We start from the raw sequence: 20,799 nt of genomic DNA on the forward strand, positions 1-20,799 counted from the left end.
AACGGGTCACACGGTCATTCCCAAGATGACTGTAGCTTGGTTTTGGACCATGTATGGACATGGCCACTCAACTGCTGTTTTCAGCAAGTCAATCAAGGCTCAATTTTGCAGCAAAAATAAAACAATACAAGTAAAACAGCTTGAAAAGAACTATTATTCAAAATAGTATAACATTTTGTTTTGTTACTTAGTTATGTCCCACGACTTCCCTCGCGTTAAATGAGTTTCTTTCAACATTGATCGTTGTTTTACGCATAGCTTTTCAGAATCATGAAGATAAAAAAGAAAACTATATTTCTAGACATTTTTCGCCAAGTTTTACATTAGATCTTTTCTGTGTACTGCGCGCGTGTATATTCTGTTGTTGCTAATTTAATCAATTTAATTGGCTACACGACGCGGCCTTTTCACGGAGCAATAAGAATTAGTTTGTATCCTAGTGATCATAGCTAATAGCTTCTTCCATCAGCGCCTACTTTACATAGTTTTGATTAAACATTATTAGAAAGAATAAATTTTTTAGAAAGAGCTATACACCCAACCCTGGCAAACCATCTTCTGGCAGAAGCGACCGTTGGTGAATCATTCTTTCTGGTTTGCCAGGGCGGTGTAACGCTACTTTCGTACATTTAAAAAAATTCCTATGGTGATCAGATGATTCGTGCGTAACGCATCCTAAACATCCTCATGGGCTTCCGCTTCATGGTTTGCTACGTGGTTTTGCCAGTCCTGTGCCAATATGAAATAGGACGAGCACATGTCACATCGGAAATATTCGCTATCATTATCGCTGTCGTCATCGTTCTGGAAACAGTAAAACGGGTGTAACTAAAATTTTCAAATCGTTCTACCACAATACAAGACAAATATAATTATACCGAAATTCGTCGCCGCTTTAACAATCCCTGATCCACGATACAGTGTCCGGACACGTGCTGCACCCATTCGGGCGGGGTGGTGAACGATTCGTAGCAAAGCTGACAATTCAAGCGTGAAGAAACGAGCTGATCGAGCGGAGTTCCTTCCTGGTGATCGTTACTATCATCGTCCAGATCGGCACAAGTTTCCGAATCCATCGAGCTGTTCACGAAGATCGCTGTATCCGTATCCGGGATGCCCATATGCTCAATCAGTGCATTTATCTTCGCCTGACTGTCGGGGCTGTGGGAGCGTGTGCTAAAGTGCGATGTTTGCGATTCCGGTGATTTCGTGATAATTTCCATCATCGACTCATCGGACGTAAGAGTAACCATGCTGTCCAACGCTTCGATAATATCCGGCTTGGGCGAGGGTGCAAGCCTTTGCGAACACGGTTTGCGCCGCTGCATTGTAACCGTCGATGGCAGTGGGGATTTTGATCTGTAACGCGCAACTATCGGCGACTTGGGAGACACTGGAGGCACCGAGGGTGACGATTCGGGCGTTTCCACTAGTGGCGGCTGGTGAGAGTTTTTCATTTGCTCTTCATACTCCTTTATAAAGTCCTTTTTGCGCTGCTCGTGATCGTCGAACTTCCGGTGGTCCGGAAACTCTTCGAATATACTATTTTTTCTCGGTTTTTCTAGAAATTCTATTTCACTATCACTTCTCGTGTGCACACTTTCGTCCAGCGACTTATCGTGCTGGGTTTCACTTTCAGCTTCTTTCGTCGTTTCGTTTGCTTCTTCCGGTGCGTTCTCATCGTGATTCGCTAGAGAATCGTTTAGCATTGGCTGTGAAATCCTATCCTTCGATGATTTAGCGACTGGTTCCGGTTCGCATGCATTTTTATGCACGGGTTCCTTTACCTGCGCCTTCTGTTGCTGCAACGGACGTTCTTGGTTCTGTTGTTTTGGCTGTTGTTGCTGTTTCGATCGTTGAATTTGCTGTTGTTGCTTTTGTTCCGACTGTGGTGGAACACGTTGCTGTTGTTGCAACGTTGCTTCTCGTTCTTGCCGTGGTTTCTGTGGCTCCAGCAGTTCTTGCGTTTCAAGAAGCTCCTGTGGCTTTATAACCTCATCTTGCATTTTCTGCTGCTGTGTTACACGTTGCTGCAGCATTCGTTGCAACTGCAGCGGCTGTCGCTGTTGCTGTGTCGGACGAACTTTCACCGGTGCTAACAATTCCTGCGATTCGAGAAGCTCCTGCGGTTTCATCAGATCATCCTCCAACCGTGTTTGTGGAGCCAATGTTCGTTGTGGTTGTTGTGGCGGCTCTTGAGGTTGTAGCAACTCTTCGGATTCTAACCTTTCCAGGCGCTCCGGCAGTGGATCCTCTTGCAACTGTTGCTGCGGTTTCCTAGACTGAGGTTGTGATGGCCTCTGTTGCAAAAGCCTTTGTTGCGTCAACGGTGGCTGCGACTGTTGCAACTGTGCTGGCGGTTGGCGTTGCCTTGGTTGCTGTGGTTCCAGCAACTCCTGCGATTCTAAAAGCGGTTCTGTATCTTGCACATCATCTTGCAGCTGTTGCTCAGATTGATATTGGTTCTGCGGACTCTGTTGTGACTGCATCCGCTGTAGTTGCGGTTGTGAAGAAGACGACGCCATTTGCACCATTTGTCGCTGTGGCTGCTGTAGCAGTGTCATATTCTGTTGCTTTAACTGTGTCTGTCCCTGCTGTTGCTGTGGTTGCTGCGACTGCTGTGTTTGTACGTACTGCTGTAAGGGCTGCGTTTGTCGGGTGAGTGTCAACGATTGTGGTTCGTACATATTGTCCTGTAATTGTGGCTGCGATTGCAACGAATGCAATGGGCGTTGCTGTGTTGGCATCATTTGCTGCTGACGTTGCCGTTGCATTTGCATCGTCTGAAGAGGAGGCTGCAGCAGATCCATATCTAGCGGCTGTAACTGTATCGGATGATATCGCTGTTGTAATTGCCGTTGCTGTAACATATCCGACTGTAGCGATTGCATCATAAGATGTTGCTGTGGACGCAGTGTCGGCATCGGTTGGAAGAGATCGTCCGACATCTGTTGCGGTTGATATTGCTGCAGTTGACGCGCAAACTGTGTCGTGCGCTGTGGCAGCATTTGTGAGCGTTGTGCCTGTTGCATCAGTTGTTGATCCATCAGCTCCTCTTGATACATTTCCTGCTGCAAATTATGCTGCTGTAACTGTTGCATTTCACGTTTTGACTGATGCGCTAGCGTATATCCGGGCTGCTGAAAGAGTGTTTGCTGCTGCAAGGGTTCATAGTGCCGAGCCATTTTCCTGGGCGGAGATTGAGAATCATAGTAGGGCCGCATCGTCATTGGTACCGGTACCGGTGTGGGCGGTGAAGAACGTGTAGCAATGTTGGCCGGAACCGGTGTAGAACTTTCCCGTCTAGCATCGTTTTGTAACGATGAGTCCATGTTGATCGTTTTCGTAACGGTAACCAGCGGTACTGACACTAACCCTTGGTGGCTTTTCAACATGCTGTTAGCCTTTTTGGCGGAAAACCCATTGATCCGAAGAAACTCACCGCACATCATCACGTCGTCGAGTGTTTGCGAGTGGACGATCGCTTCTCCGGTGTACATGTACTGCAACAAGCACTGCATGGCAGCGCGCGTCACCGTTGGTGGCAATGCAACGTAGACGATCGGAGACGGCGGTACAAATGTAAACTTCTCGAACACGTTAGCGAAATACTAAAACGAAAAGAAATATGTATCAAACCCAAATCCACAAACGATCGTGCGCAAATGGTCGTATCAGGGTAATGAAAATTCATACCGGACTAAACGTTCCCAACACGAGTCTGTGGGCCGGAATTGCAATGCTATCATCGTCATTGCAAACCAGCAACATCACATCGGCGTACCGATCGTTTCTGAGAAATAGTGAGAAAAATTGATTGTTGAAGGTTGAATGTTGCTCGCTGTGGGTTTGTTGATTGTGAGTCGGCGAAAGGATTCATTCCCTTCCCGTGCACGTTCGACATATTTTTCTCAAAAGATTTTTTTTCACATTATCGGTCATTACTCACTTGCACAAGTTAGTTAGGGAATTATTCAAGTTGGGCTGATACGCGCATTGTTTTAGGTGAAACTTATCGGGTAGCACCTGTTCTGACGAATGATTCCTTCTTCCACCATTGTGTATCGCTTCACCACCATTCTGTTGCTGCTGTGGCTGTGTTTGCTGTGGTGGATGATGATTTGGCTCGTAACCGTTATGCTTCGAACTGTGCGCACTACTGCAGACACTACTACTGCCACTAACGCTTCGACGATTTGATTTCGATACATTCGATTGAATTGAGGCCGAAACGTCCGGACCGTTTTGCGAATGGCGACGCTTGCTTCGGGTCCTGGAACGTTCTGTCCGTTTATCCAGCTTACGCTGCGCATCCGTAAACAGATCGTGCAATGCATCGTAATGTTCACACAGTTCGTAACGATTTTCCGACTCGGATCGATTAGCCTCGAAGTACTGCTTTCGCAGTTCGTTCATCTTCTTGCGTATCTGTTCCTCGGTACGAAAAATACCCTTACGCTGCAGATCACTTCTAACCACCGAAAACACTTCTAGCGAACGTCTTTTCTTTCCATCCGATATGGTTAAAAGTTCTCCTGGAACAAAACACGGAAAGGCACATATTACAAACAAAAAAACATTCACCATGTTATCGAGTGTTACGTCGACAGATTTGCCCTTTTTCCCAAATCACCACTGGGTTGTTCTGCCCCGCTGCGGCGTCATTGGCTACTTACGCTCTTTCATGCTTGCAATCAGCTCCTCGACCTCGTTGACCCTCCATTTTATTTGAGGCTCATACGATTTACTCATTTTTAGCACCGGAATGCTGCATCCAACAACCAGCGAAAAGGGGCACCAACTGTTCAAGGTTTCACGGGGCCAAAACAAAGATGGCACGCCAACCCTTGCTAACTACGCAGGAAAAACCACAGCCGCTGTCGCTATCGCTCCACAGCGAAGGTTAATGACAACACACTTTTCTTCTGCTACGATTACGCGTTGCTAAGGTTTCGCCAGTGGAAAAACAACCTTTTTCATGCGCACAACCAGTAGAGTGATGAAATGAATTAGTCACAAGCCAAATGGATTACGTTTCCTTGCCGAAAGGCAGACTTTTCTACCTTCCAAATTTTTGGTAAATAACGCGCCTTGACAGAAGGTAATGGAACAGGCACGGCCAAGGTGCATACAGTACGGCGGGCTGGATCACAAAGCCCAGCAGGCTTGACAGTTCAGAAGGGCCAATACCCAACTACCAAAACAGAACGGTTTTTAAATAACCAGTAAATAACCCACAATTGAAGGGTAATTTATGAACCAGAACAAAGGCAGAATTTGTACAAGTTAATTTTCCGTTTTTCATTTCTAAATCAATATTAATAGCGTTCGAAAGTAAAAATATTCGCAATTGTAAACTAAAATATACGAAACATTAAGCAATTAGTTTTATTAGTCTACTACGAGATTCACAAGAATATTTGAAACAATATTCTCCCACACTGCGTTACTTCTACGATATTCTTACATTATCATTCATAACCATTCAATATTGAATAATACTTAAAGCTTAAATTTCAACATCTATGCATAGTTGAAAAGAAGCAAAATCACTTTACAAACATAATGTCAAAATACCGCCTAGTACAGAGTGGGTAATTTACTTAAGGAGTCGCACATTTAACCTTCACTCAGAGTTTTCACTATCCTGGTCGGAGTGTGGTGATGCCGGCTGGTACCCGGCATGGTTGTGTACGGATCGCATGTGACGTATGAGGTTTGATTTCACGGTGAAGCCCTTGTTACATATTTCACAGCAGAATGGTTTCTCGCCTATCGGGAAAAACAAAAATTTAATCATATATCTATCACAGGATATATTAGCGATATTCTCTCTGCTTACCGGTATGGGTTCGTCTGTGGATGGCCATGGTGGCATAGGAAGGAAAGGATTTATTACATACACTGCAGTATTTTTCTGACTGCGTACCATCCGCTCCTGCTCCGGGTGTAACTGCCGTCGCTGCAGTGGTCGGGGAATGTTGAGTAGTGGATGATATACGGCTACGTGTCGTTCGGTTCGCACGCTTATTGCATGCCGCCAGTTCCGATTCGGTGTGTGCATTCTGTACATGCCTTACCCAATCGGCGGGAGTTACGTAAAATGTTGCACACAAATCGCACCGCAATGCGGCCGTTTCGTCCGTCGATTCTGACTAAAAGGAAGAAAAACAAAAATCAGTACATAAAACAATTTTTCATTCCTGCAAATCCTGCTAACCTCTTCCGCACGACGCCTTCGTTTCGGGAGCGTTTGCGACGTTTCACTGTGGCCCTCGATGTGCCGCACCCATTCACCGGGAACGGTAAACGTTTCGCTGCAAAGTTCACAAGTTAGCGGAGAGTACGTCGGCTGTACGGTGGATGAGGACGAAGAGTGAGAATTTTCCATCGTCGACGAGCTGTGACATTCTTCCGTCTTTATCTGTTTCGGTGGGATTGAAGCTTCATCGTTCTTATTTTGTTCTTGATTTCGTGGAGCATCCAACGTATCACCGTTCCCGGGCATCGCTAGTTCCCCTGCCCGAAGATCACTCCACTCGACTGGTTCGGCTTTCACGTCGAGAAAGTTCAACTCTTGTGGCATGGCACCCTGCTCCGCAGACGGATTTCCTACACAATTATTGCTCGGATTGTTCGTATTGGAAAGCACCACTCGCCCCGGAGCAGACGCATCCGTTTGTTGCTTTTTCTCTCGATCTTTTCTGTGACTTTCGCTTACCTCATTTGTCGAGACTTGTGGTGCATTCTCTTGGTTAGCGGTTTCTTGATTTTTTATCGTGTAAAATGAGCGTGATCGCGTTCCATCGCCAACGCTTACATGGCGCCGCACTTCTCCCGGATCTATGGCCATGTCGCGTTTCACGTGTATTAGCGGCCCACTGGAAGGTGGAAGTATGTGATGCGGTAAAAATGGTGCTTGCGGCGTTTGAGGTATCGTTACGGTGACGGGACTAACGAACCTTCCGGAACACCCGTCAATCGATGCATGTTGTTCCTTGGTGTTGCTGCTACTACCGCCACTAAGCAAACCATCGTTACCGGGTGGTTTGGTGCATTCGTTTCGCCAGAGACCACGGATTTTCAGTATTTCTCCTCCACGAAGCACTTCGTTCAGAATGTCCGTCGAGACGGTGGATTCACCGGTGTACATGTACTGAATGAGAATCTGCATAGAGCGATAGGTGAGATCAGGTGGAAGCACGATATACGTAACGGCGTTCAATGGAACGGGATTTTTGTCAAAGATGCTTGCAAAGTACTGTTTGAAATAGGCGAAAAGAGCATAAACATTAATCAACCATTCAGCTACCATTTCCATTTGGTATGTTAAATCCTACCAAACTGGAAGTGCCGAGTATTAGTTTATGCGCAGGTATCGTGTAGTTCTCATCTCCGTTGCAAGTGAGAAGCATAACATCCGCGTAACGATCGTTTCTAGAATGAACAATCAATTAATACTTCATATCACAGTTAGATTCGCATAATACTCACTTGTAGAGATTCGATAGGGACACGTTCATGTTTTGATAATGTGAGTGCCATTTTAGCTGATACTTTTCTGCACCAGTTTGCACGGTGTGGGACATTATCGTTTCACCAGCGGCGTCGTGCTGTCCCTTTTCTGAAAAATAAAACACAACAGAAGGGCCTCATTATTCCCTCTGTTTGCAATTATATAAAGAAGCGTAGAATGTTTGGAGGAATAATTATCTACGATCTTTACAACACTTCGAAAGCCCTTTTGTACGTACTGTAAATTCGTGCATATTCGTCCACTATTGAAATGCTACCACTTCGTCCTACTACAGCACTCGATGAAGTATTGCTTGCCTGGCTAAGGTCATTCTGCCCTTCCGGTTCATTCGGGTTATCATCCTCACAATCCACCACGATGGCAGAATGTTCAAGGTTCGTTACCACACCGCTACCATCTGTGGCAGTTTCGCACAAGTCCACCACCGGTGCCACACTCAAACCTTCCGAAAAAGCTAAACTCGCATTCAATGCTTCCACGTTTGGCTTTACATCGATCTCTTCATCCAGCTCGGAAGCGGACATATTTAGGAAATCTAGCTCTGGTATACATTCGACATCCTCTTCACCACTACTTTCGCTCATCTCGCTAGCCGTTTCGATCCAGAGTTTGAGCGTTTTGCTTTTGGCATGGTGTGACGAATTTTTCGTATGCTCTATCCGAGCCGTTGCTAATCGACCGAAATCGGAAAATCCCCGCTTGCCCCACACATCGTACTCGAAGGTATTGAACAGTAGGCAGGGCCAGCAGTACAGCTTACGTTCCCGGTCGCATCCCGTCATCCAGTCCGTTGCGTGCAGGTTTAGCGAATTCAAACAGCGGGATGTTAGGTTGGGCATTTGTGTCACTGGCCGCCCATTGCGTACAATTTTCTGTTGGCTTTCTTTACTCAGCGATGCGAACGGAATTTTAGTCAGCGTACAAACAATGCAGTGATAGGCAGGTGGATTCAAAGAGGCCATTGCTACGGGATGATCTGGATAAATGACAAACGGTATCAGATCGGTGTTGCTGTTATGAAGAACCGATGGCAGAATGTTCCCACTTATTTCACACATTGTAAGCCATTTGCTGAACAACACGTATCAGCTTTTAGGAACCATTCCATTTCAGCCTGTCCTTACAATGGTTGAATGAATGGTGAACCTCTCTGCGCTACGAATAAGAATATCGATTTTTCTTACTTCAATCGACTATCACTCCTCAGCAATGGTTCCAATATTAAATCCCAAAGAAAATTTGCACCTCTTTGCAGTTCACCTCGTTGTCCACAATATAATTAATCGATGAATTACTTTTGGCTTCTCCTTATGCCAAAATTTCGTATGGCAATAAAACCATTTCTGCACAACATTTGCAAATCAAAACAACAACACTGACGTTCACTGGCACACCTTGCTCAAGTGTATATACGCACCTTGCTGCTCGAGAATATTCGAGTGGTGGGGTTCGAGCAGTCAAATTCAATTTTTAATTTTTCCCCCTTTTTACCGTTACAATTTTAACAACGTGTTTGGGCGATTGTCCTTCTAATTTTTAATTTGTTTGTGGTGAAATAAAATAAGTTTTGTATTTAGTAATTGATCTTCAGAATGAAAAAATGAGTAGGGACATTGTGCTTTGCCTAAAAAAGTATGTATCATATCATCTAAAATCACGCAAGAGTTTACACTGTTTTTTTTATAAATATTTCTGGTGTTTTACAGTTTCACACCCTATTAATTTTAATCTAATTTTGGCCTTGCTATTCATAATAATTCCGTAAACATGATACGGCCGTATGCTACGGTCTCTGCGAATGGAGACAGAGATCCATGATCGAATTGATTGTAAGCGAGAACGTGTGTTTTGTTGATTCGTATATTACCAACTACAATATTTGATCAGGCAAATACAAAACCAACAGCACAGAATGAAATTCCCACTCCAGAAAACACCCAAAGTAAACCCACGTTTTCTCCTATCAAGCACAATTTGTTTAAAATCAACATCACTTCATCTTAACGTTTACCAACTATCAAGAGAAAACACTTTACAATAATGCACCGGTTTAAAGCTACATTACTTCATAGAAAAATGCATTGTATTGAACATCTTCATTGACTAAACAATACCGTCAGTATCTTTGCTATACGATTCAAATGTTTCCTACTTCACTAAACATAATTGATTAAACAAACGACCCCACATTTTCCCTCATCGTTATCAACAATCACTACAAACTGATTGGGACACGATTGATGCAAAAGTCTTTAAAATCACATAAACACCCTCATACACCCGAACAATAGTAGCAACTGTAGCAACGATTTGCCTACGAAGCGCCAACACCAGCTCACGACTTGCGACCGATCAATATATCGATTGAATATCGATTACTTTCATCTGACGCATTGCGAACGCGGGCGTTTCACTGTTTCGATATGGCAAAGAGGGGGCAAAACTTTTTAAACCCCGTTTATTTGCTCGCATGTTTACTTTGTAAGACGGCGCGGACTGTGAAATCTTTTAATCTCGCAGCAACAAACAAAAAGCTTTGTTGATTCGCAATGATTGGCGCTGCGCGTTTTTGTGTTAACTGCATACAACTGTTTTTGTTTTCAAATTTTCCTTTATATAATGCCACACACATTAAACAGCTTTTTATGGTATCGATAACCTTCCCAACAGTGAATCATTTAGATAAAGGATTGAATTGGGAACAAATCCGTGCTTCCCACGCCTTTTGCACTTTCGGTGTACCCATCATCGTAGATCGATAAATTGATTAGCTATAAACTAACAACGAAGCGTGTGGCATGGCAGTATGACGCTTTCCACACTTAAACCTTCACAACTTCATCCCATTCTTATGCACTTTTGTATCGCACATTGGAAAGCATCGGAAGCTTAGAAGATGATCGCAGCAAATAATCATCCGTGTGAACCGGTTAACTATACAGAAAGAAGAAAGCCTGTTCTGTTTATTAGTGTCCTCTCCTGATACCGTTCGTTGACTAAATGCGAGCATCTTACACAACGGGATAACAAAAACTCACTTACATGCTAGTAAATCTCCCTGCACGCACTTGTAGACTTGAAGCAAGAATTTGTCACTATTGCGCCTACACAGTTTGGAAGCACAAGTGGTCGAAACAATCGTGGTTTAGTCCCGCCTAAACTGGAGCCACCTTTTGCACCGCAAAAACAGACTGTTTGGCCAGGACTCGTGTGCTGCTCGCCAAGGATCGCGGTTCACTCGAGGGGTGGTATCACAACAAACAACAGAGAAACATCGAAAATGCTCCACTGGAGTTTGCCTCTCCAGTTCTCACACGTTTATGCTTGGTAGCGGCGCGCAGCAAGGAACTCTCGCCGGAACAATGATACGAGAGCATAATTATGCTCCTGACGCGGGTGTGCGACTTGACACTAAAGCTACCGGAGCGTTGATTTTGTAACTTTCTGTAATGTTTTGTTTTAAACTTAACATTTTTGCTATTGGAAATTGTGTGTTTTGTTTCCCAAATTTCGCAATCATAGAAAATAGAAGAAGATCCTTCACGAAAGATGCAATCCGATCAAGGAAAACGGTCTTCATTAATCCGTCGATGTTGATTACACTATTCTTTTATCTGCTTGGGGAAATAGAAATAGGTAATTAACTCATTCCAAGTGGGTGTATTACTACCCTTTCGTAGAAATTCCTACTTACGATACTTGTTCTACATGATTGTTTTTCACGCATTTCGATGATTTGATCTCCAAACATCCCGTTGGCTATTTCTCTAGCCGTACAAACTTCTGTGGATTTATGTTCTTCTATTCATAGTGCGCGTCAGCTCTTTGGTTCACTCAATTCGTATGAATGTTGTTTTTGTTTCCTTTGAAAATTTCCCAAAATTGCCTTCTCGTTCAAACACAAATAAAAGCGGCGCAAGACATCAGGGTACCTCTAAACCACAGCCTGGATGTATTGCAAATAAATTATCGTAATTTTTCTATAAATTACAAACTTTTTCTACAATTTTAATCACGATTTCCTTTGAATGGTATCGCGAAATGATGAACAGCGCGACATCAACACGACTGGCTGTTGGCACCATCCAAGGTGGTTAGAAAACGGCTTCTAGTCTATAATCACCTCGGCATTCACCAACTGTCACAGCTCCATAGATTTTGTTTATGTTGCAGCAACGCTTGGTTCTTGGTAATGAAAGAGGACGCAGAATAACCGTGAGGAGAGAGGGAAAGCATTAAAAAAAATCGAAGCATAATTAACGAGCATTAAAAGTGTGAAAGAAAGCCGAACCGCGACGTACTGCACCCGAAAATGGAGCTCAGCCAGATGTACAAGAAGAAGAAAAACCGGTGGTCGATTTCCAAAATCGAATTGCTGATCGATCTGTGGGCCGAGCATTACCGTGAGCTGAAATCGTGCCGACGGAATGACCACGTCTTCGTGAAGATGAAACATAAGCTGGAGAAGAGCGGGTGCAAGGTTACGGTGGAAGACATTCGGATCCGGATCAATAACCTTTCCGCCAAGTACAGGTAATTATCCCGTTTCTGGCACGCGAACTTTCCCACGTTCTAACCTTTCGGTACGGATGGCGTGTATGTCACCATGGTGGGGCTCTGCGTACGGTGCGTTTTACTTCACAGAAAGGAATCAATGCTAACGCTGTCCGGTGGTTCGCCTTCGCGTTGGCCACTGTTTAACAAGATCCACAACATCCTAAGCAACGATGCCGGCGGACTGGATGAAACGGTCGAAACTCAGGAGGAAAGCATGGAAGGTGAGCATAAAGTGTGCGAAAGGGTTGCTTCTGTCTGGTGTGAGGGTGTGAAGATAGGGGCCATATTTAATGACCCTTCCTGGTAGGAGAAGCATAGAAAACATGTACATGTTTGTTTTTTTTTGCGACACTTGTCCAATCGAAGAGGAAGAGACATAAAAAGGATAGAATTTCCAAAAATGTTTAGAAAACAAGTGAAATTAAAATAATTATGTGATTGTGCCCTAATCCGCTACACCTGCTTGAAGTGGCGCAGTAAGCAAGGAAACAAGGAATTAACCATTCTTTACTGTACAAATGTTTTCTTCAGAGACACCAGAGAGCAAAACTAAGGTGTACCAGCTGAAATGCAACTACAGACACGAAAACATTGACAACTTTTTCACCGATTTGTACTTGTGAGTATAGTGGCAGTTGTTGTGCACGTTTAATTTATGTTGTGCGTGAAAAATCATTTAACGTGCCTGAAATGCTTTCACGTTTTTCTTTAGCAACCCACGTTACGCGGATGTAACATTGGTTACCTGTCACGATGGTGAAACATTCGCCATTCCAGCTCATCGAATGGTGCTGGGCAATTTCAGTATGGTAAGTATCTTGCGTATCGTTAGCAGGCCGCTTCCTTCGTATGCAAATATGTTTTAATCTTATGCTTCCAACCGACAGTACTTTGCAAACATTTTCGACAAACTGAATGTACCGCAAAACTCCAACACGTACATTGTGTTGCCGGGAAGCATATCGCACCAGACGATGCAAATACTGATGCAGTACATGTACACCGGCCAATCATCCGTACCAGAGTACAACGTGGACGATGTGTTGCGCAGCGGTGAGCTGCTGAAAATTCGCGGCTTTTGGAGCGAAAGCCGAACGGGAAACCAGCAGCAACAGTCCTCGAGCATGAGCAACAAACGTCGGGCACCGGGTGCTGAACCTCGCAAGATGCACTATCGCCAACCAGGTACCTCATCGCAGGAAAGCAGCGAACCAAGTAGCCGCCCAGCAGCTGGCAGATCGGCTCTCACATCCGAACTGGCGACCGAGATGGCTTCCGATTCTGGTACGTCCGCGCTGGACGCATTGGATGAGCAGAAACGTCTTGCTATCGCGGCCATCCAGCGTGATCTGCACGCTAGCTCGATGCGTGCGATGGCTCACGGTGCGGCCGCACTGTTCAGCAGCAGTCTCTCGGATGTGAAACAAGAACCGACCGAATGGGATGATCTGGATGACGACAATGATTCGGATGAAGACGTTATGATTCTACCGGAAGAGGCAGTCAAAGCGAAACTAACGACAGATGCAAAACCTAAACCAACGGCACAAACCTCACAGGCATCGGAACATTACACGCTACAGCACCAACCGCAACCTCCACTGTTGGTTCCACAAGGGACGGAGAACGAGCGTCAGCAGCTGCAGGAACAATCTCACTCATCACACCAGCAACAACCAATAGAACCCTCTCTGACCTGTGATCTGTGCAGCTCGTACTTTACCAGCACCGACCATCTGCTGCAGCACATCATCAGCTCGCATGGTGACGCCTCGGAAGTACTGCGCAAGCGGAACAGGATGGCAGAAGAAGTGAGCAAACGATGGTCTTCACACGGCATTCGCAATGCACTTGCATGATACGAGAAAATGGTGTTAACGTAACAAATATTTGCTGTATTCTTTTTGCAGGAAACGCCACTAAACAACATGCGTTGTGACTTTTGTGGGAAGTTCTTCACATCGGCAGTTGACTGGGCCCAGCATGTTCTGCAGGTGCACAACGATCGTACCGCAGAGCTACAGCAACAAATGGCCCAGTTTTCTGGTAAGTCCGGTAGCTTACAAACCTCTAAAATACACGTTTAATCATTGAACCTTTCTTGTTCGCATTATGCTTTCTCTCACACAGAAGAGCTGATGCCCAGTATTAGCAAAATTCGTTCCATCGCATCAACAAGCTCCGCTGACTAATGATACTCACGATTGGGCCCGGAATGGACGGGGAGATGATGTTCCGGGCGGGATGGAGAACAAAAACGATAACCTCGATTGAACAATTTTATGATATACTCTATTTTACCCCTTCCGTTTTTTTACCGGCTATGACAGTTGCTTCTTTAATATTAGTATTTTTGCTGCGAAGCAAAGTACAGATACAACTACAAAAGAAGTTACAAGTAGAAAATTATACAACATTAGGCAATAAGGACTTGTAGTAGAGCATAAACATAGAGCATAGAGCAGACACATTTGCGCACATGTCGAAATATACGTTTTAACGAATTCACGATGTACGATTTACTTATGTTGTGTTGCGAAATACAGCATGGATTTGCTTCGATTTCGTAGTTTGGTGGATATCAATTGATACGAAAGATCCGTCGTTCATCCTGCAATTGAATAAGAACATGCGGCGCAGTATGGAAGGGTACTTAACAAAAAAACTCATATCGGACCCATAAGAATCTATAACACATAAGCACGATTCAATAATGTTATTTGTTTGGTTTAATTTATTTAACTTCGGTCCAAAGATTTAAAAAGAAATATGTTTCAACTGGCTGGAATTTGAAAAAGTAACTTTAGTTTATAACCACATGCTCATTCCTGTAACTTACGTCGCAAATGCATACATTGTGGTGAATCGAATAAAAATTGTTCGGATTTCAATTTAATTAATATAATAAACTAAAGTGGTTAATGAATAAAATAAAACAACAAAAAATATCTCGATAATTATTATTAATTTACAAAAATGTCATAAAAATGACCACGGTACACCCATGTGTTGTTATGGTTTTCCCTGCTGTCAAAGATTGTTAGCGGAATAGCGTTATTTATTTGTTTATGTTTCACGGCCCTCCAATTTTTAGCCAAAAAATACCAACGTTGTTACTATTTTATCGTTGAATTTCTGTTAATAGTGCTGCGATAACACAATGTCACACCGTGTCGTTCGAACGAAGAACCGCTGGACGACCGCACAGCTCGAACTCTTGGTCACAGTGTGGGAGAAATATTACCAACATCTTAAGGCAGGTCGAGGCAATGAAGAAATTTACGAAATGATGGTAGATGAACTTAAAAGTGCGGGTTGTCTCGAGGCAACCGTAAAACAGGTGCGAGGTCGCATACATAACCTCAGCGGAAAGTATAGGTAATGGTATACCACACAATGGAAGCAATATAACGGAGCCCTGCATCCCTTAAATTGCGTTGTTATTATTCAATTGCAGAAAGGAGGCAAGCGAAGTCATGAAAACTGGCAAACCATCGCAGTGGAGCTTGTACAACAAAATTTCGAACTTCTTCGAATATACCGCACCGGTTCGCTTTAAGAATTTGGGTGGCCAGGTGTACGATATGTCCGACTATATTCAAATGGATCTCATCATGACGGAAGCTATTGAAAAGCATGCATCTAGCAGAAAAAGAGCAGGCCAATACGAAGATCCAAGAGAGTTTGAGCTGGAAGAAAATTCGATGGATATCGAGGACGATGAGCTAGAACCGGACGAAGATTCTCTCGATGTTGACCGTCCTGATCAAGAAGAGTATTCCGATGCTGTACAGTACGACGATGAAAACGCTGTCGACGAGTTTCCTGCCATAGAAGATCGGGAATCGGATCGGTCAGGCGCAGAGAAAGCAAACGTTCCGGAACAATCCGAGCCGGAAAGATCTGAGCCAAAAGATTCCGTCACGAGTGATACCGATTCGGATGCAGATTCGTTAATGGACGATGATGATGGTACGTTTGGTTTGTGTATGCGTGTTTTGCACATTGTTAAAAACGGCCAAATGGATAATTATGAGCATTATGGGGAATGTTATTTAATTTCAGATTGCTTCTTTGAGGAACCATCGAAAAAGAAATCCAGAAATCAAGTGTTTCATATAAAATCTTCTTTCCGGCAAGCAGCTATCGAGGATTTTTTGAGCCTACTGTACAGGTAAAGCTTGTCATTGTAAATAATATTGAAATAATGCAAACTTATCCTTATCGATCCGTTTCTGTTTTGTACAGCAACCAAATGTATGCCGATGTTATGTTAATAACGTGCCACGAAGGTGTCACGTGTGTTATGCCAGCCCATCGAACAGTTTTGGCAAATTTCAGTGAGGTAAAGCAAAAATGATTCGTATAACGTAATGCCACCGCTAAACATCATCAACATCATTTAACAGTTCTTTTCCAGCGTACTGGGAGCGCTGAAGCCAAACACAAACGGGAATCCGCTTACCGTATGCCTTCAGCCAGACATTTCGCAACCCGTAATGCAGCTTCTGCTGCAGTTCATGTACACGGGGAAGGCAACAGTGGCGGAGGAATTGATGGGTGATTTTTTGCGCTGCGGACATATTTTAAGAATACGCGGTTTGTGGAGCGAAGAAAAAGCTGAATCTGTTGACGAGCGTGTACAGCAACCTTCCGAGGCCAGCGTGGGAAAGGCTACAAATAATGACGACTTTTGTGCCTCATCCATCTTCGACGAGGATCGTTCTTCAGCATCCTCAACGGTAACGGTGATTGCTCCATCTTCAAGGGATTCAAGCAATGACACGGAACAGAGAAGCGAACGGTCCAGAAAGCGGCGCAAAAAATTGACAAAGAAAGCGAAAAAAATTCGATCAATTGAGTCTGATCAAGAAATGGAGAAATTGGAAGTATCGTCTGAAATTGGGTTTGATTTGCTGCGATCGGATACGGAAGGTGAAGATAAGAAGAAGGATGAAAATGATAAACAAACGGACAGTAACGTTCCTATCAAGGACACTGCGGATAATGTAGGCGATGGTTTCGATGCGAACGATCATGAGGACGTTGAAGATGACTATGATGATGATGATGATTATATCGAGGGAGAATCGATTGCGGATGGTGAGGAAGATGAGGACGAAGATTTCGGGACCGAATATATCGACACGGACACGGAAACGGACACAGACGCAGACTACGAAATATGTAGCATTGTAAATGGAGATTCCGTGAGCAATTTATCCACGCCAGCGGCGCTAACACCAGAACCAGTACCAGAATCAGCACCTGATCCTGAAGCGATCGCCGAAAAGAAAAACATAAAACCCAACGATCAGATAAAACAAAATGGAAATGTAAACGGATGCAGTCCTCACGATGAGGAATCACAAGAAAGCTCCCCATCGCATGATGAGGTACGATCGGAACACGAAACAGCAGTTGCAGTAAAACCAATCCCCAAGGTACAAGCAGCCACAAAACCCCCTGACATACGACGTACACTTCGAACGGTACCGTCCACCACCGTACGCATCCAGCAATCCTCGCACAAGCAAACGAATTCTCAGACCGATCAGTCAAGTAAACCGGAACGGTACTCTAACCAGCAAACCTATGCAATACAATCGACAAGTAGAGGTCAATTCTTGGCGAAGGTGCGATCGTTGTACAGCTGTAAAATATGTGGCACTAGGTTCAACACGTCCGACGGTTGGGTGGAACACGTAGTTTACACACACTCCAAAGGCGAGCAGCTAACGGACAACAATTCGGTAAGTTGGTACAACAAATGTGATCCCCGTGTACGATCTTAGCTGACACGTGGGTCGTTATGCTCTCTATGCTTTGCAGGAAGGACACCTAACGATGTTACAGTGCGATCTGTGCAACAAATTTCTTGCCTCGGAATACGATTGGGTGCATCACATACTGAAGAAACACACCGAACGGTATCCACACTTTTACGAGGACCTATCGATGTCGGACGAATAAGTATCAGAGCAGGTCGTCTTCCGATGGAATGCTGACGTTTGCAGATGTGGCATAGTTAACTTTACGAAACTTTTTGTTCTTTACCGGGATTTACATAATTTTTATGTAACTCTGTATTTTTAAACATAGGACACTCGTGCTAGGGTACCGTTGCGCGGAAGGTTGAGTAAAAGTGAATTATTTATTTTAAAAAGAAAAAGAACAACGTATGGGCGTCTTCGGGCTGAGATATTTTCCCGCAGCGTACTCATTAAGTCATGCATTCATAGCGATTGTGATTCAGAGATATCAGCTTGTTGAAAAACCCATGTTGTTGGGAGTTCTAAAAGGAAGAAGGTCGTATGAATTCGTCAAATATCATCATGCAATACATTCAGTTTGGCTCAAAGATCGGTGAAACGGTACTTTAGCACGGGTGAGATTTATTTTATTTCAAACATTGATATAATAAATACATTTATTTACGATGTTATTTTAAGGTAGCGCCATATAAGCATATGGTACAGAATCTAAGCATCGCGCAGAAAGCCGTAACACAAGAAAAAAAAAACGAAAAAAAATATAAATTACAAAACTGTACAAATTTTTTAATAGTGTGTAAGAAATAAAAGCTCGAACCTGTTTCTACTGGATGCTTTTTCTTTCGCATGATGGCCACAGTTCGGCAAAGTTTTTCGTGTAAAAGTTAGAATAAACCTTACTTTTTTCATGGTTTATTTGTTTGTTAATATCAACTTTACATTTCGAAGTTGCGCTCCAAAAGCACACGAGACACGTAATTCATATTGAAAACCTCGACTAAGAACCTGTTTTTTTTTGCGTAGGTTCTGTACTAACTGATAAATGAAATACTAATGGCATTTTTGCAACACATTGGTGGTTTAGTAAGATCCAAAAAAAGGGAAAATCGTCCACAAAACAATTAACAACATTTGTGGCAGTGTAGACAAAATTTTGATTTATCTTTTTCAAACAATCAGAGAGGTAAAGTGATAACGATTGTCAGAAGGCACTCCTTTGGTACACGCTCTCAGAGCATCCGTGGGTATAATCCAAAAATTAAATGCATTTTTATAAAACTCTACAGCACAGTATACTTGCTTTAAGCGATTCGAATAGATTTTGTTTTGATTTTTGTAATAAGTAAAGTAAATAATAAGTATAAGATAGATTTTGCAATAAGTAAACGATAGCATTAGTATACTAGCAGCTATCTGTAACGGAACTCCTACAGATTCCAACTTTTACAGATCATCGTGCATTGCGTTATCGTTTGTTGGTACTTTCTGATGTTTCTTTTTCTGCTTAACTATGAAAAATACCACGATAGCAACAACAAGCAAAACAGCAACAGCAATGCCTACATACAACAAAATCTTATTAGTAGTATTTGATTCGTTGGACGCTTCGTGTTCCTTCGTTCTTGTATCAACCGTGTTGCTCGTTGTGGTGCTACCCGTTGAGGGACTCTCACTATCCTTTGGTGGGTTAGAAACGATACCAGTATCCTTTGGCGGATTAGTAACGATACCAGTATCCTTTGGTGGGTTAGAAACGCTACCTTGGTTGCCATTCTTAGGGACATCTCTAATGAACGATACGCAGCACAACCCTTCCAAGCTATCGTACCCGAGATAGCATGTTCTAAACTGGCTAGGCATTTCGATGCCCCTTTCCTTACAGTGTGCCAACAGTGCTTCTAGCAGATCGCAGCGTAAGTTGTTTCCATCGAAATACAGCCGCTTGAGGGACGGCAGGTCCTCCCGAATGTCGGTAACGCTCAAATCGGACATAACGGTATCCCGCAGATATAGTTCCTCCAGGTTGGGAATCGAACGGAACACCCGCAATCGAAAGTTACTCGGTGTGATTAGATTACCTGACAGATCTAGCAGCTTCAGCTTTGGCAGGGTTGCTTGGATTTCATTCTCCACGTAGCTTGCTTCCATGTACGTCACGTACAGCTCGGTCAAATTGGGAAGCGAAGCGAACAGCGATAAATCGATTGTGCCATCGCTGTTGTCAGCAACTGCCGTTTTACTCAAATCCAGCACCTCCAAACCTTTCAAACTACGCACGATGGTATCGATGTTCGTCAAGGGATTGTCCTGTATGTGTAGCTCTTTCAGCATCATGCCTGAACCCTCGATGCGTAAGCTTGTTATCTGATTCTTCTCTGCGTGCACGATCTTCACGCGGTTCTTGATGCTAAGCTCTTTGAGGGTACCATTCTGCGCCACCAGTATTTCCAGCTGAGGAAATTTGTTGAAGAAACTGTCCGGTATGCTGGCAAAGCTGGAGTCAACGAAGGCAACCTTGGATGCAGTTGAGCCGGAAATTTCGGGTTCGGGCCTACCTTTCTTCCACTCAACCGACCGGAACACGCAAAACTGATCCCCTTTGTTCGGGGCGTATTCGTACTGCTCTACTGTACATTCCCAGTTTTGGGCCACAATCGTGGAGGAGAACTGCACGACGATTACTATTACTGCGATAAGTTGGAAGAAGTGCATCTTCGCTGTTAATTTCTGAATTGCAAATGGGAGCGTCCCTGTTGCAGTTTTCTTGCTCAAACGGTGTTGTTATTGAGCGATGATTCACAGTCGGTCTGTCAAATTTTCCCAGCCGAAGGACGCCTTAGCGTGGCTTAATGCGCGTTTACACGGTACGTAAATGTTTGTTTGAATTTTTGAATGAATGTTTAGAAAAAATGTGATAATTTCAGTAACGTT

The 20,799-nt window shown here is 43.8% G+C and overlaps 5 protein-coding genes across 7 annotated transcripts; 2 read left to right on the top strand and 3 right to left on the bottom strand.

Annotated features, from left to right (window-relative positions):
• Positions 1 to 259: 259 nt before the first annotated feature.
• On the bottom strand, positions 260 to 5,262 carry LOC125770349 (uncharacterized). The gene is made up of 5 exons (XM_049439812.1): positions 4,677 to 5,262; positions 3,950 to 4,535; positions 3,697 to 3,793; positions 879 to 3,611; positions 260 to 804 (listed from the first exon to the last, which is right to left on the bottom strand). The coding sequence occupies exons 1-5, from the start codon at positions 4,750 to 4,752 to the stop codon at positions 676 to 678; spliced, it is 3,621 nt and encodes a 1,206-aa protein (XP_049295769.1). The 5' UTR covers positions 4,753 to 5,262; the 3' UTR covers positions 260 to 675.
• A 103-nt stretch (positions 5,263 to 5,365) lies between these two features.
• On the bottom strand, positions 5,366 to 10,915 carry LOC125770350 (zinc finger and BTB domain-containing protein 17-like). Of its 3 annotated transcripts, XM_049439815.1 has the most exons (8): positions 8,722 to 10,915; positions 7,755 to 8,513; positions 7,495 to 7,624; positions 7,341 to 7,437; positions 6,963 to 7,261; positions 6,221 to 6,881; positions 5,843 to 6,155; positions 5,366 to 5,772 (listed from the first exon to the last, which is right to left on the bottom strand). In XM_049439815.1, the coding sequence occupies exons 2-8, from the start codon at positions 8,497 to 8,499 to the stop codon at positions 5,627 to 5,629; spliced, it is 2,391 nt and encodes a 796-aa protein (XP_049295772.1). In that variant the 5' UTR covers positions 8,500 to 8,513; positions 8,722 to 10,915; the 3' UTR covers positions 5,366 to 5,626. The 3 variants fall into 3 exon arrangements, with proteins under 3 accessions (XP_049295772.1, XP_049295771.1, XP_049295770.1); XM_049439814.1 differs by having other exon boundaries at positions 6,221 to 7,261; positions 7,794 to 8,513; positions 8,722 to 9,994; XM_049439813.1 differs by having other exon boundaries at positions 6,221 to 7,261; positions 8,722 to 9,990.
• A 700-nt stretch (positions 10,916 to 11,615) lies between these two features.
• LOC125770355 (protein bric-a-brac 1-like) lies at positions 11,616 to 14,598 on the top strand. The gene is made up of 7 exons (XM_049439825.1): positions 11,616 to 12,070; positions 12,182 to 12,315; positions 12,626 to 12,713; positions 12,807 to 12,903; positions 12,982 to 13,905; positions 14,005 to 14,140; positions 14,225 to 14,598. Exons 1-7 carry the CDS (start codon positions 11,850 to 11,852, stop codon positions 14,284 to 14,286), a joined length of 1,662 nt encoding a protein of 553 aa, XP_049295782.1. The 5' UTR covers positions 11,616 to 11,849; the 3' UTR covers positions 14,287 to 14,598.
• A 395-nt stretch (positions 14,599 to 14,993) lies between these two features.
• On the top strand, positions 14,994 to 18,699 carry LOC125770353 (uncharacterized). Its single transcript, XM_049439822.1, has 6 exons — positions 14,994 to 15,472; positions 15,552 to 16,066; positions 16,160 to 16,268; positions 16,343 to 16,439; positions 16,504 to 17,847; positions 17,927 to 18,699. The coding sequence occupies exons 1-6, from the start codon at positions 15,255 to 15,257 to the stop codon at positions 18,065 to 18,067; spliced, it is 2,424 nt and encodes an 807-aa protein (XP_049295779.1). The 5' UTR covers positions 14,994 to 15,254; the 3' UTR covers positions 18,068 to 18,699.
• A 65-nt stretch (positions 18,700 to 18,764) lies between these two features.
• Positions 18,765 to 20,691, bottom strand: LOC125770356 (uncharacterized). The gene has a single exon (XM_049439826.1). The coding sequence runs from the start codon at positions 20,578 to 20,580 to the stop codon at positions 19,312 to 19,314; it is 1,269 nt and encodes a 422-aa protein (XP_049295783.1). The 5' UTR covers positions 20,581 to 20,691; the 3' UTR covers positions 18,765 to 19,311.
• Between the last annotated feature and the right edge of the window lie 108 nt (positions 20,692 to 20,799).

Source organism: Anopheles funestus, chromosome 3RL (genome assembly GCF_943734845.2).
Source record: "Anopheles funestus chromosome 3RL, idAnoFuneDA-416_04, whole genome shotgun sequence".
Classification (NCBI taxonomy): Eukaryota; Metazoa; Arthropoda; class Insecta; order Diptera; family Culicidae; genus Anopheles; species Anopheles funestus.